Source organism: Galeopterus variegatus, unplaced genomic scaffold (genome assembly GCF_000696425.1).
Source record: "Galeopterus variegatus unplaced genomic scaffold, G_variegatus-3.0.2 Scaffold1967, whole genome shotgun sequence".
Lineage (NCBI taxonomy): Eukaryota > Metazoa > Chordata > Mammalia > Dermoptera > Cynocephalidae > Galeopterus > Galeopterus variegatus.
The window spans coordinates 287280-301905 of record NW_007728078.1 but is presented as its reverse complement, the minus strand read 5'-3'; the positions used below and the strand labels follow the sequence as shown (position 1 = coordinate 301905).

The following is a 14626-nucleotide window of genomic DNA, read 5'->3' as shown; positions in this document are numbered from 1 at the left end:
GTCCAAGGCAGGTTCCCCTTGGGCAGGGCAACACACACTGTACTTAGACACAGGGCCACTGAACCACTTCTCAGTGATTGAAAGACAGCTGGAGTACTCTGGTGGACAGAATTGTGGCTAGGGATCTGGGATAGAGAAAGAAAAAGAAAGAGCACTGTCTCAAATGGGAGCCAGAAACGAAACAAGAAGGAGAAAGAGGCACATTCTCAGATGGAGCCATTTTATTTCCAAACATGATTTGAAACAGATATATATACTTTCTTATCTTCACATTGGATTTTCATTTTATAAAACATATATGCTACTGAAATCCTTCATAAAATCTGCCTTCCCCTTTGCAATGGGAAATAAGCAAAAAGTCAAAGTTAAAAGGTCATGCATAAAATATTATATTTACCAATATAATTATATAATAGTCTTAAATTCTTCACAAATCAATGATAAAACATTAAGATTAATTTATACCGTACCAGCCAGCCACCAATAATAATAATAATAATAATAATAATAATAATAATAATTTATACTTCACTATATTTTGCAGTATCTTCAGGGTTTTTTCTTCATATATTAATATTCATGTTTCACAGACAACAATATTACAAAAAGATTACAATGTTTTTGTGCAATGGAAAATAAAACAAAGCCAAAATAATTTTTAAAAAGATCAATCTGCAGAGTGTAAACATTTTTCATAAGAATAAAAACTAAAAGAACAATGAAACTCAAGTATTTTATCAGAAATAGTGGCTGATCCCTTTTTTCCTTCAATTCCCTTTTCATCTGCATGAACCCTTTAGAGATCTGGAATTACTCTAAGATTTGTCTCATAATTCTGGGGAAAATTGTCACTTTGTTTTGTCTTTCTTAGAGGTAGATGATTCCAAAATAAAGACCAAATGTAGGTTCCTCCAAATGGTGTCAAAAAGAACAATATTATATGAGGAGGATAGCTATGATAGAGTAAGAACTAAAATCCAGTTATTTTTTGAAAAAAAAATCTGTCATGATGCATGTGTCTGTGTGTATAGAATTGTGACCTACCAAAAAACCGCCATAGAAGAGGCCAATACAATTTGCCAGTCTGACAAAATGGTTGTAATTTACAGCTGAAAGAGACCTCAAGGATCAAGTGGTTTAGCTCTCTGATTTTAGAGGAAAGCGAGAAGAGGCCCAGAGATGATAAGTGACTTGCCTAAGTACATTAGCAAGTTAGCTTGTATGATATTTTTATACATACAAAGGTACACACACAAACACACACTGTTGCATTTACTTCTGCTTTGTACATAAAATGTTCCTGGCTCATACAGTAAATGAAAAATATGTATGCAATTGTTCATTATTTTATTCCAGAAGTGGAAAATACCAGTCTTTCAAAGGAGTGAAAAGTTTCCACCTTCCACAGTGCATTTTATCATTACTCAGCTGTACTTGCTATCCACAATCCCTAAAAGTGGCAAGGATTGGGGCAGAAGTAAGGGTGGCTAGAAGGAGGGCAGAGGAACTCAACTCAAATCAGAACTGGAGTTTCTTCCTGTGCCAAAGATATTCTCACTGGCAGTGAAGACTTTACATGAAGTTCAGCTCAGGCTGTTAGAACTTCTAGACTTGGCTGGAAGGAGAAAATGGCGGATGTAGACACCAGGTGCCAATGTATGCCCTTCACTCAGAGGCTAGTGTTCCTCTAACTATAAAGAACAGAGGTGAGCAGTGTGTGTCTTGCCTAGGCTACTGAACTATAAGTTTAGATGACTTTACCAAGTGCAGTCATAGTTTCTAATTATTTTAACTTGTATATGCATATAAACAACAAAATATTTAGGTGTAATGTATAGGAGGAGTAATAATAACTATTTTTTCTGTTTCCATAAAACTACATGTAGATATAATTCTAAGGTGGTTTTTAAAAAATACCATTATTTCTAATATTTATTACAGACATTATTCTGAAAAATCCTAAGTCTAGCTATATATATTAACACTGAATAACTTTAAAAAATAAGCAATACATTATATAATACCAAAATAGCCCCATTTAAAATCCATCTAAGTAAAAAAAGTTGACCCGCTAAAGGTCTTTTTCAGAATTTTAAACTTATATTAAATGTATTTTCTGACTATGCCAAATATATACACACTGCTCTTGGTAATTTACATCAGAAGTATTTTTATGAAACAATAGGATGTTTCATTTGTCTATTTTTACTTGTTCTGTAATGGAAAATTTATTCTAAATCTAAATAAATTCACTCCCAAAGGATCTCCCCAAGGAGATGGAATAACCAAAAAACAACAAAAACATACTGATGTACGGATAGCCAGTGCATGCAACCTCATATTTTCTAATAATAATGGTAGAAAGTAACTCGCAAGTGTCCTTATAACCCAAATGGACTTATAGATAGCCATCCCATAAAATTGACACTCCAGAGGAAGAAAGTCCTTTGAGAAACTTGTCCTTGCTAGAAAGCCTTTGCTGAAATTCCCATAGAAACAAAACCATCCATCCACAAAGAACAGACGGCACTATGTCCCTAGCACTGACCTGATGGTGCACACATTTAACACTGCTCTGAACTGAAAGTAAACTCTAGCAAGCTGAATAAGAGCCCACATTTTCTTAACTCATTAAAGGTCATTATATCATCCACAACTGGAAGAATTTCTTCTGAAAAGAACATCTGGATTAAGGCAGGACCCAAGGTGATTTCCAGCTCCTAGTCCTGCTTTCTACAGCTGGTGGGTATTAGTAGTTGGCTAAAATAATAAAAACAGAGAGACCAGCCCACTTTGGGAATCAAATTAAGATGTTTTTGCACTCAAGTTAGTCAAATTCATTTCAAAAAAAATTAAATTACCATAAAGTCTGAAGGAAATAGACATTCCATATCTAACAAGTAACTGGGGGAAATTAGTCAACTAAAAAGTGCTTGTCTTTCCAAAGCAGGTGCAGGAGGTCAGGAGGGGTTTGAGACTTCTAGAAGTTTTACTCCTTTAAAGGTTTTGATCCAGCCACTTGATGTAACTATTCCTAGTCCGGATTCCCACTGAGAAGTTGGTGGGCCAGCTGGTGAAAATCATGCATCCATGGAAGCCATCCTCAAAGTGATCGAGGGTCACCTCCACACCTGCACTCTCCAAACGCTTGGCATACATGATCCCATCATCTCTTAGGACATCATGCTCACACGTCAGAATATAGGTCTTTGGGAGGTGCTGTAGCACTTTTTGGTCTGCGATGAGTGGGGAAGAACGGGCATCCAGCAACTGAGGGATCTCCTGGATGATCCTGGCATTGCCCGTGGTCTGCACAACAGGCTTGTAGTTCTCGGTGATGGATGCAGGCAAGAGGGCCGTCCAGTTTAGACGGGCCCTGAGGGCAGCAGCCTCTTTCACATCAAGTGAAGTGTGATTGTTAACTATCATTGCCTGCACAAAGTCATAGTTGCCTTTGAAGTAGTCCACCCAATACTTTACCATGACATAGCGGGGCAGGACTGGGGCATTCACATTTTGTTGGTAAGAGGGTGTGTTAAAATCTAAAGCTTGAAGAACTGGATAAATTAAAGCCTGCAGTTTGAGCTTACTTTTTAGGTCAGCATCTTGATTAAACTGGAGAAGAGGAAGCAAACACGTTATTTCATTTTGCATGGTTCCTTTTACAGAAACCACCTACAAAGTAGCTTAATGTGTTACTTTGAATCCATCAAAGGTACAAGTATTATATTTCTACCAAACATGCCATTCAGTAATATAGTTTAAAAAATAAATAATTTCCTATCACCACCACAGCCACTCTATTAAGCTGTTGGATATTTACTAAGAAAGGTATGATATTTGCAACTCATAGTTTTGAGTGAACTTTTCAAAGGTACATGATCTCTTAGGTCTTTAAACCCCCATTAACATATTACTTGTATCTGTCTTTTGGTATTAAACACATGCTGGGTATTATGGATGGATAATGTGTGAACCTTATTTAATTTTTTATCCCTACAGGCTCAAAAAAGCAATGGCTTCTTAGGGAGAAAAAAACGAAACAACTCCTCTTATACTTCCAGAGGGGAGGGGTGGAAAAAGCTAAATGAATGGATGATAGGACTCCAGTGTTTTAGTAGGACATCAGGGCATCTATCCCCTCTGATGAGCATTTAGTCTTCATCCTACCCGAAACAGTTAAGAATTTAAATAGTTCTGACAATGCACCCTCTATCTACTTAATGAGCACATGCCCCAGAGTGAAGTTTGTCATGGGAATGTGAATGAAATCCCCACCTCAAAAGATTTCAGTTCCTCCATGCCTCTGTGAAGTGTGACTATATTGCCCCATTTTGTAGTTCTAATGTCTAAAATTATATATTTGTCATGTAACTTCTAAAAGGAAGCTAATTAGGTCACTATGTTTCACAGGTAACTAAATGATTTTCAAGGTAACTTTAGCCATGCAATTTTGCTTCACACCTGGACTTTAGAAACCATAGTTCCATAGACCATAGTTTTGTCTGGGGTTAAAGCCCATAATGCTCTCCCCACTGCACCAGGACTTTCTTCTGATTAAGTTTGGATACGTGAATAGCAATCTTGCCAATGCCAAGAGGAGAATCAAGTTTTTTAATTGTAGCAAAGGACAAAGAAACCAAGGTACATCACAAATAAAATGACAGATGTTTTTTGAGAATACCAAAAAAATTTGGAGGTGAGAAGACAGAGATTCTATTCTTCAGATTTTTTAATCCACAAGAGGAAGAAAATGTGTGCTTATCTTAGAGTTTACATAGCTGCCAAAAATTTTGAGTGCTTTTAGAGCTAGACACAGTTTTCAAAGAATTCAACCAGATAAAGCTCAGATTAACTTGTAACATAACATTTTAAATGGCTGAGACTTCTGATTTATTTTTCTTTTGTATTTAAAAAAAATGTGGGAAACTTTTCAATTTTTTTATTTGGCTCAAAGTTCTAAGGAAAAATTCTTCGTTATTGAGATTTAAGCAGAAATACTCCATTTTGCAAGTCAAACATGGAAAAGGAGCAGGGGATACTTAATTTCCATGCATATTCCTGAGGAGCAAGGGATGTTAGCTCTTCTCTAACATTGATTGTAATCAGAGTCTTTACAAGGACTCAGAGATGACACTTCCTCTGATGACTGTCTTCCTACTTTAAAAAGATCTCTGAGAGCTCTCCACCTGCAATCATATAAGTAACTTGTCTAGTGACCAGCTCACCTGACTATGCCTTTGCCATGTGTAATGGAGAATGTGTTGGTCTGTTGGACATTAACATGCACCCCTACTACCAGCATCTCAGAGCAGTGGCATTACCTGTTGTCCAAGGACAGCAGCCAAATTCCCACCAGCACTGTCACCAGAAATGGCAATTCTGCCTGGGTCAACCATATACTTCTGTAAGACTTCTGGCTGCAGGAAATACTTTGTGGCGCGTACAACATCATGAATTTGCTCAGGAAAATAAACATTTGGAACTAGCCTGTAACTGTGAAGACAAAAGTATTCATTTAAGGACTTCATCAAGTTTTTTATAGATCATGTAAAGTTTAAAGGTTAGAGTGTGGAGCTGGTAACACCAAGGTCAAGGGTTTGGATCCCTGGACTGGCCAGCTGTCCGCCCCCCTCCAAAAAGATAAAGTTTAAAGGAAAACTGGTTCTTTTAAATCCAGAAACAGATAAACAATTAAAATAAATATAAAAATAAACCATCTATTTTCTTGCAAATCAAATATTTGGTTTAAAATGTAGTTATTTTGTATTAGTGATAGTCTTATTTTTTGTTTTGTTTTGACTATCAGCCACCAAACCAAACAACACATACTTACCACCACCACCAATGCAAAAACAAAACTTCAAAATACAAAGCAGATGTTGATTATTAAGACATGGATAGAACCATAATAGATTTTGGAATTTTATTTCTGGAAGCCAGAGTTTCATTCACAATACCACTGGATTAGAAGGTGACTTGGTAGCATTAACTGCTTAGTTGGTTTCCTATTTAATGACTCCATATGGTATTCTTCATAATCTATTTGATAAAAATAGTATAATTGTACTCCACTGAAGAGGTCCATGCCAACCTGATATTAAACCAAAGCAATGCACTCACTCACTGGAAGGATGGAACTAAAAGGCCAGTTGTTAACCAGCAAAAGGAAAGCTAAGTTTGCCAGAAAGCCTCTGAGACACTTCTGGGGCTCCCCACTTAGTAAGATCAGAGTCTTTGGGAATCCTACTCTGTACAGCTAGTAGGATTAAGAGTCCCAAAGACCCCTGGTTTTGTCAAATGCCCCACCCATAATACTACCTTACATGTTCATATTGGTAATCTTGCCTTGGAGTGCCTTCTCTCAGTCTCCACCCTCCTCCCTTGCTTATTGATTCTCACCCATCTTTAAAGCTTTAATTGAAGGGTTTGGCCTCTTCCAGGCAGCATTCCTTGACTGGAACTCCACTGCTTCTGGGGCTGAGTTGGCTATTATTCCTTGATATTTCTATGTATTAGGGTATATCAACATTCTTATTTCCTCAAAGTAAAATTATTTCTTTATGTATTTCCTCTAAAAACTATATCCTCTGATATCAGGAACTGTGTTTTATTTGTCATTATGTTTCTAGTATCTACCAGTACACTGGACACATAATCATTCATCCAATAAAACTTTTTTGAGCATTAACATGTCTTCATTTTGCAAATGAAGAAACTGAGGAACAGAAAAATTATCTGACTTGTAAAATAACTCAAACAGGGACCAAAATAAGGTAGGTCAGAAACGAATTACCTAATTAAAGTTGAATAACAGTCAGTTAAGACTCAGGTCTTTTGATTTCCATTTTATAATTAGCATACTTAATTTCAGAAACTAATTTTTTCTAAGCTACTCTATACAAGACCATTTATTTTCCTCTCATAAAATCAAGCTAGCTAATTAAAAACCTTGGCATTCAGTGAAGATACAATCAAATGGACAAATGTTTGTGAAATACCCTGATATGTAGTGAATACAGATCTTGTTATTCAGGAATTATTACATTTTGAAACTAAATGCAATAAGAAATTCCCTGTGTTTTCTGTATAGCAGATAAAATAAGATTTCTAATTTCTTTCTTATTTTTCCATCTGTGGTGATCAATTAATTAAAAAAATACAAAGCATTTTTTTCCGGTTGATTTTCACTGTTTCTTAAAGCTGCTGCTATACTATTCCACAAAGGGGAAAAGGAGCAGGCTTACACTATTTTTTCCACTACGTGGCACCATCTCACATGACTTTATTTACCCCCAGTTCTTGGAGGAGGTCTCAATTTTTTAAACTCAGTATTACCAAGCTGAATTCTTAATTTTAATAAAAACAGAAGGGGTTTGTATTCCCATACTGTTCAGCAACCAAACAAGAAAACAAGAAAACAACTTGATAAAAACAGATGTACTTCATGTCTCAAGTTGTGAAAATAAAGGCTATTTCATTTCAGCAACATCCCATAAATCATGATAAACTGTTTTCCTGGTTGCCCAGGAGGTTAAAACATATTCCTACTAGCACACATATATGAATTTAATTGAATTTTCAGATGCTATTTCAGAAAATGTCAGTGAATTTGAATCAAGGGAATTTGGTAATCTAAAAGAACATGCTACTACTTAATCTTGTCAATTAATAACTGCCTCAGATAACAGGGTAAACACGCTTAAAAACAGATTATGATGTGAAGGTCTTCCTGGTACCCTTAAAGATCCATATTCTAACTCCTCCCCTTATCTCTGTTCAAGTTGGAAACATTCTCTAGTTTTACTTAATAAAAAAAGACTTATTATTTTACATTGGAGAATATACTGAGACTAGATATTTCTTAGGTCATCTGGTGTAAGATGAACCTTCAGAGTAGCTTGACATTTACCTGAGAGGTATAACAAAACTTAGTAATATCTTCATAGATACAGAAAACCAAGAATCAGGAGGAAATTTATGGGTGGCAGAGCTAAAGAAAGCATAGATAAATATATTTTCCATCTGCTGCTTGGGTTCAAAGCTATGTCCCTGAAAAGTACTAAAAGAGGGTTCTGACTTTTTTAAGTTAAAAAATTGTGTATCTTGAATTTAATTAAAGCACCTGATATATATTATATATACATATATATGTATATAGCTTCAATTGGCCCTATTCATTGCAGGGAGAGATGACTCTGCTATGCCAGCTAGACAGCCTATCTTCATCACTGCACATACATCCTATTAGGACCAAATTTGATATAAACTTAGGCATGATACCACTGCCCCGGGCCCCACTGGGGGCCTAAGGTATGGAGCCGGGTGAAGCTGAATCCAGCCACAGCCAGGTAAAGAGTACACCAAAAACACCAATTTCACATGGGTAGCCCTCCATAATCACCGCAATTGCCGCAGCTACTGCAAAAGCGGCTAGTCTCCATAGCAGCAGTCACAGCCATAGTGCAGATGGAACATCAGACTCTCAATTTCATTGACATAAGGAGAGGCACCAATGGAGACCCCCCCCCAAAAAAGAGGAGGTCTTCTCTCTCCATAAAGCACAGTCCAGAGTAATAGAAGAAGCATCAATTTATGATAATAGGGGAGGATTTGATCACACCTGTCTCAGTACTGGACAGATCATCTAGGCAACCAACCAACAGAGGAACAGTTAATCTATCAGATGGAGAGAATCTATGATTATTAGAGGGGGGAAGGGGGATTGGATAAGGGGCATAAAGAATGATTTATAACCATGAATATACTGATAAATAAATAAATGGAAAAAAACCAAAAAAATAAAGTAAAATTGTATATATTTAAGAAAAAAAAAACAACTCAGGCCTGAGGTTCAATCAATTGAATAAATGTATATACTCTTTAAAGATTATCATATTCCTACCAGGTGAGGCACTTTGCCAAGTGTCCTACAGATGTGTTTCACTTAAATCTTGGAGCAAACCTGTTTAAGGGTTTAAGGATGAGAACTCGAGGCTCAAGGATGATGTGTACCTTGTCTGCAACAGTTAATAAGCAGCAGAGCTGGACCTGCCTGAACTGACTTCAAAACCCATGCCATCCCTAACCTTATAAATATATTCTCATTCATCAAAACCCCCTTTTTAAAATTTCTTTTTGTCTTTTTTTGACTTTTTTTGGTGGCTGGCTAGTACAAGGAATTAAACAAACAAATATATATATATATATATATTTCCCCCCTCAAAGCAGCAATTCTCAAAACTGTTCATTTTTGACATCCCAGAACGTCTCTCATGATGTCATGATGTCAATGGTTTTACAGTATTTTCAAAACAAACCACCTAGTACAATGCCTGACACATGGTACAACTTTAATAACATACTTTTCTTCCTTTCAAACAAAATTTTAAAGATTTGTGTTATATGTTTTACATATAAGATATATATCATACAGCACTATCTGTAGTGGAGAAAGTAATAAATCACACAGCTTTAAAAATGTAACAGAGGAATTGTTCCTAACACACCGACTCTTCTGGCCCATCTCCAAGGACTCCACTTCCTGTATTCTATGCATTAGCTCAAGGGTTCTCAACTCTGTATGCTCCTTACATACATACATATATAATCTTGGAAGTTTTTAAAGAACACTAAGGTTTGAACTCGTCTACAAAATATTCCAATTTAAGCGTCTGGGGCAGGGCCCAATATCTACATTTGAAGAAAAACTTGTTCCCCAAGTAATTCTAACATGCAGCCAGGCTTCAGAAATATTAGAGTTCACTCACATTCTGTTTTCTGAACACACCTCCCCTGGTCCTGTTCCCAATGTATTAGTTCCTTTCTCCATCCCATGTGCCCTTCCCTCATCACTTCCTCATCAAATGTTCCCATCCTTTTAGTCTCATGTCAAATGCCACTTCTTCCATTAAACCTTCTGAGTCCCCAGCCAAAAATAACTCTCCTTCCTTGGAGCTCTCAAAGTCTATATGACATATGTCTAACACAGACACTTCAACTTTCTCTAGAAGTAGACAGGAAGTCATAATTATGTACCAAAGAATATGATTCACCTTAACTGAAATAAGCAGCACCATTTCTATGACCTAATACTTATTTTATTACCTACTTTATTAACAGTGACCAAGGAGATGGAGCAGTGCTCAGAAAGAATGACAAAATGCTCCTTAAGTCAAAGGCAGATATTGTACACAAGCCCTAAGTTGAGGAGAAATATGAGTTGCTGCAAGCAGCATAAGGAAGTAGAAACCCCGAATGACACTAGTGTTCAACGAGGGTTGAAATGAGATTCTCCCTCAAAATAACCTAACCCGTAAAGCATGTGTACAACAACCTTCTGCTGTGGGAAAGGACACTGTGTTCTGTACTGCCAGTTAGGTGAAAGGTACATGTGATATTCTAGTATGAAATTATATTCCTATTAGATTCAGTAGGAAAGAGATAAGCCTCATTCCTCTTTCAGGTTTTTTTTCTTTTTGTTTTTTGTTTTTTACCTTTGCTCCATTTCCTAAGAAAAGCTCAATAGATTCATCTTGGGAACATAAAAAAGTTAATATCCTCCACTCCAACTGTGAAGAATCCATGTCTTTAGTAAGGGGTATCTGAAACAAATCAATAATTAAATCTATATTTCACTCTCTATTTGAGGGAGACAATTTCAGAGGAAGAATCTATTTATTCCTCTAAAAGAAACTTCCTTTCCATTGAAAGAACGTATGATACAATTTCTCTAGAGTGAAAAAATTGTGAATGCATGATTGTTTCTCTTTTCATTCTTAAAATGTGGTTTGTGCATAAAGTTTGAGGAAGGGTCTTCCTTTCTGCTTCTGCTCTCAAAATTGGCCCCTTGAGATGGCTTTGGCTACCAATCACTCAGTAAGGAAGAGTGGAAATTAGCAAAGGCTTGGCTGACTGAACAAGAGTAATATTTTTAAAAACCTGACTGATGCCACAATGCTTCCCACCAAAATCCTAGGAGTGGAGTGATGGGGCCTAGAATTGTGATCAGTTTAAATGATGTGAAGCCCAATGACCTGTTCACAGCTTAAGACTTCAGAAGACCTATCTATGTAAACAGCAGGGAGGTCCCTAGGTTCCCTACATTTGTCTCAACTGCCTCCTCTGTTCAGAGGCAAACCTCACCTTTAACCTTAAGGATAAATAGAGAGCAAGAGCACTCCCACAGGTGGTGACAAATGCCCAGGTGGGCTCACTGCCAAGCCTGTCCTTGTAGACTCCTTTTTCCACGGTTAAAAATAGCTCCATAAGGTTCAGGTGTGGGTGGGAAGAGCCTTCAGAAGTTCACAGTGGTTTGGGGTCACAGGTATTCTGGTAGCTGCAACACAAGCTTTTTGGAAAGCTCCAATTCCCCACCCCACCCCAAGAAATTCTAAAAGACCTAAATCACAAATGAGAAACCAATGGATTTTTAATGACGGAAGAAAATGAAACAACCTTCATTTTAAAAAGAAGCTCACAATATTCTCTCTGTAGTATTAAATTATCTGTGACACTTATTTCAGTTTGCTAAGGTCAGCCTGGGCTGAGTGAAAGGCAAGTTTTGAGTAAATCTTTCCTTTTATTTGAATGGAACTCCTGAGGAATTTAGTCTGCCTACCTTCCAAGCCTGTCCGGCAGGGGTGATGAGCGAGGATTTCTCTGCTCATGACTCTGAGGAAGGGCAGGACAAGGGGCAGAAGAAAGGTCACGGTTACATCACCATCATTACGTGTTTCTCAGAGTCTCTTACATACTGTACAACTATTTGTGGAGATGCGTGTTGTATTGTGCCTTATAAAAGCACTGTGATTTTGTCAGCTTGAACTCCTATAATTTTATGGATGAAAAAAGAGGCATAAAAGTCCCATTGCTTATAACTCTGGGAGCAGCAAAACTAAGATCAGCTTCTTTTCTTCTCTACAGTTCTGTACAGTTTTCAGTTCTCTATGGATGCCGCCACCTGCCATGTGGTGGAATGGGAAAAGTTCTAAGGCATCTACATATAATGGAGAGTTTATGAGTGTAATGAAGATTTAATTAAAAGCAAAACACAACTTGAAGTTTTCCGCATCTGTAAGGAAAATGAAAACAAGTGGTCAGGCACCCTCAGTTGCATGGAATCTTGCTGAGCATGAGGTCGTGTGTTTGTTGTAAATAAGTTAACTGACCCAGACCAACAACTGGCGTAGTCAGCAGGATTCTGAGCAAGTAAGGGAGCCATTAGCCCCTCAGGAGGGGGAGGAAATGTGGCTACCCACAAGTATGGGGTACCTGGTGGCTGCTTTCCTGCTGACTGGAGGCTGGCTGTCGCTCACTGTACTGTGAGCCAATATGGACCAGGCACTTCATGAAGTGGTGTGATTTCAAGATTTGAAACAAAAGGCAGACATGTTGGAAGTGCGGGGACATGCTCTGGAGTCTCAGGGATGCACAGGTCATCCCTGCTTTCAATATCGGGGACAATGATTAACCCAATGGTGAGTTGGGGAGACTGTGCATCTCCTGGCATGTCCTGTTGTTCATCAGAAAATGACGCATGAGCAGCCTATGGGACTGGGTGGACAACAGGTAAGCAACACACAGGTGATCCAATTCTCGACCTATGTCCCATATACCCAGGTCGAATTGGTTGGCTTGGGGAAATAGTTTCAGCTGAAAAAGGGAGAACTCCTGGCTGCCTGGCTGCTACAGTCATGGGACCTAGGGGTGGATACTGTGATGTGCTCTGGTGAGGAAGTGGAAAAGTTAGCCTCCATTACTACGCACCTGTCTCTGCAGAAGTGGTTACAGAAGAGATGCAGATACACACAGGGGTAGGGTAACCACTCCTTAATGGAACGGGTGAATGCAGCTGTCCAAACTGTGTGGGTGAATGCTGGAGAAATGCCCAAAACTGTGAGCAAATGGCAAATGTATGCCGAGCTGGTTCAGATAATTCAGGAGCTGGAGATAGGGCAGCTAGATGCTAATAGCCAAGACAATGGGAAAAAGGCCCTGAAAGCATTTCAGAAGTATGGAAGGGCACCGCTCTCATCACAGACTTGGAGGCCTAGGAGAACTGAGTTTTTCCAGAGGACAGACCTGGGGCGCCGCTATCCTCGGGAACCTTCTCCCTGCATTCCAGCTGCTCTGGCTGGAGCAGCTCTGCCTCAAGCAGCCCCAAGTGTGGTTTGTGCAGCAGCTCTGGACAGCATAAGCCAGAAACCTTGGTGGCGTCTACATCGTGTTAAGTCTGCAGGCTGGCAGAACATAAGAGCAGTGGAGGCGTGGAAGCCTCCACCCAGATTTCAGAAGATGTATGGAAAAGCCTGGGGACCTAGGCAGAGACCTGCTACAGGGGCAGAGCCTCTACTAGAGCAACGTGGAACAGAAAAGTGGGGTCAGAGCCCCCACTGGGGAAATGTCTAGTGGGACAGCAGAGCTGCTGCCAGGAACCCAGAACTGTAGGGCCACTGGCAACGTGCAATGATGGCCTGGAAAAGATGCAGGCACCAAAGCAGCCCAATGCACTGTGCCTGGTAGAGCTGTAGGAGCGAGGCTGCCCAATGCTTTGGGGGACCAGACGCCCCATTGTGCTTAATGTCTGCCCCATTGGGTTTCAGACTTGTTTGGGGCCTGTGTTTTCCTTTCTTCTGATCTATTCCTCCCTTTTGGAATGGGAATGTGTACCCAATGTCTGTCCTACCACTGTAGCTTGGAAGTAGATAAATTTGGTTTTGATTTTTACAGGTTCACAGCTGGAAGTTTTGCTTTTAGTCTCAGATGAAACTTTGGACTTTGGACTTTTGAGTTGGTGCTGGAACAAGCTAAAGACTTTTGGGAATGTTGGGATGGAATGTCACTAAATACAGCTGAAAAGGTAGAGATATGGGGACAGTCCTCAAGGTGTGTAGAATGTACAATAAGTATGGAGGTTATATGGATGCAAGGGTCAGTTATCCTCACTGAGGGAATATCGTGGAAGATTCCATACATGTAGATTGTACTACGAGTGACCCTGAAGGGGTGGAATATAAGGAAAATGAAAACAAATGGTCAGCTGGATATCAATATGCAGGAGAATGAAGCTAGACCCATACCTTTCACCATACACTAAAGTCAGCTCAAAATGGATTAAATAAAATTATATATACACCCTGAAATAATAAAATTTCTTAAAGAAAACATAGGAGAAACACTTCAGGAAGTAGGATTGGACACAGACTTCATGAATACGACCCCCAAAGCACAGGCAACCAAAGGAAAAATAAACAAATGGGATTATATCAAACTAAAGAGCTTCTGCACAGCAAAAGAAACAATTAACAGAGTTAAAAGACAACCAACAGAGCGGGAGAAAATATTTGCAAAATATACATCTGACAAAGGATTAATATCCAGAATATACAAGGAACTCAAACAACTTTACAAAAAAAAAAAAAAACAAGCAACCCAATTAAAAAATCGGCAAAAGAGCTAAGTAGACATTTCTCTAAGGAAGATATACAAATGGCCAACAAACATATGAAAAAATGCTCAACATCACTCAGCATAGGGGAAATGCAAATTAAAACTACACTGAGATACCCTCTCATCCCAGTTAGGAAGGCTAAAATCCAAAAGACTCTGAACAATAAATGCTGGC

The 14626-nt window shown here is 38.6% G+C and overlaps 1 protein-coding gene across 1 annotated transcript in view; it reads right to left on the bottom strand.

Annotated features, from left to right (window-relative positions):
- Positions 1–203: 203 nt before the first annotated feature.
- The window catches only part of NCEH1 (neutral cholesterol ester hydrolase 1), a 73007-nt gene continuing 58584 nt past the window's right edge, over positions 204–14626 (bottom strand). Inside the window, 2 exon segments of the mRNA XM_008579856.1 lie at positions 204–3615; positions 5325–5496. Of these exon segments, the coding sequence (XP_008578078.1) occupies positions 2998–3615; positions 5325–5496 (790 nt within the window). The 3' untranslated portion in view covers positions 204–2997.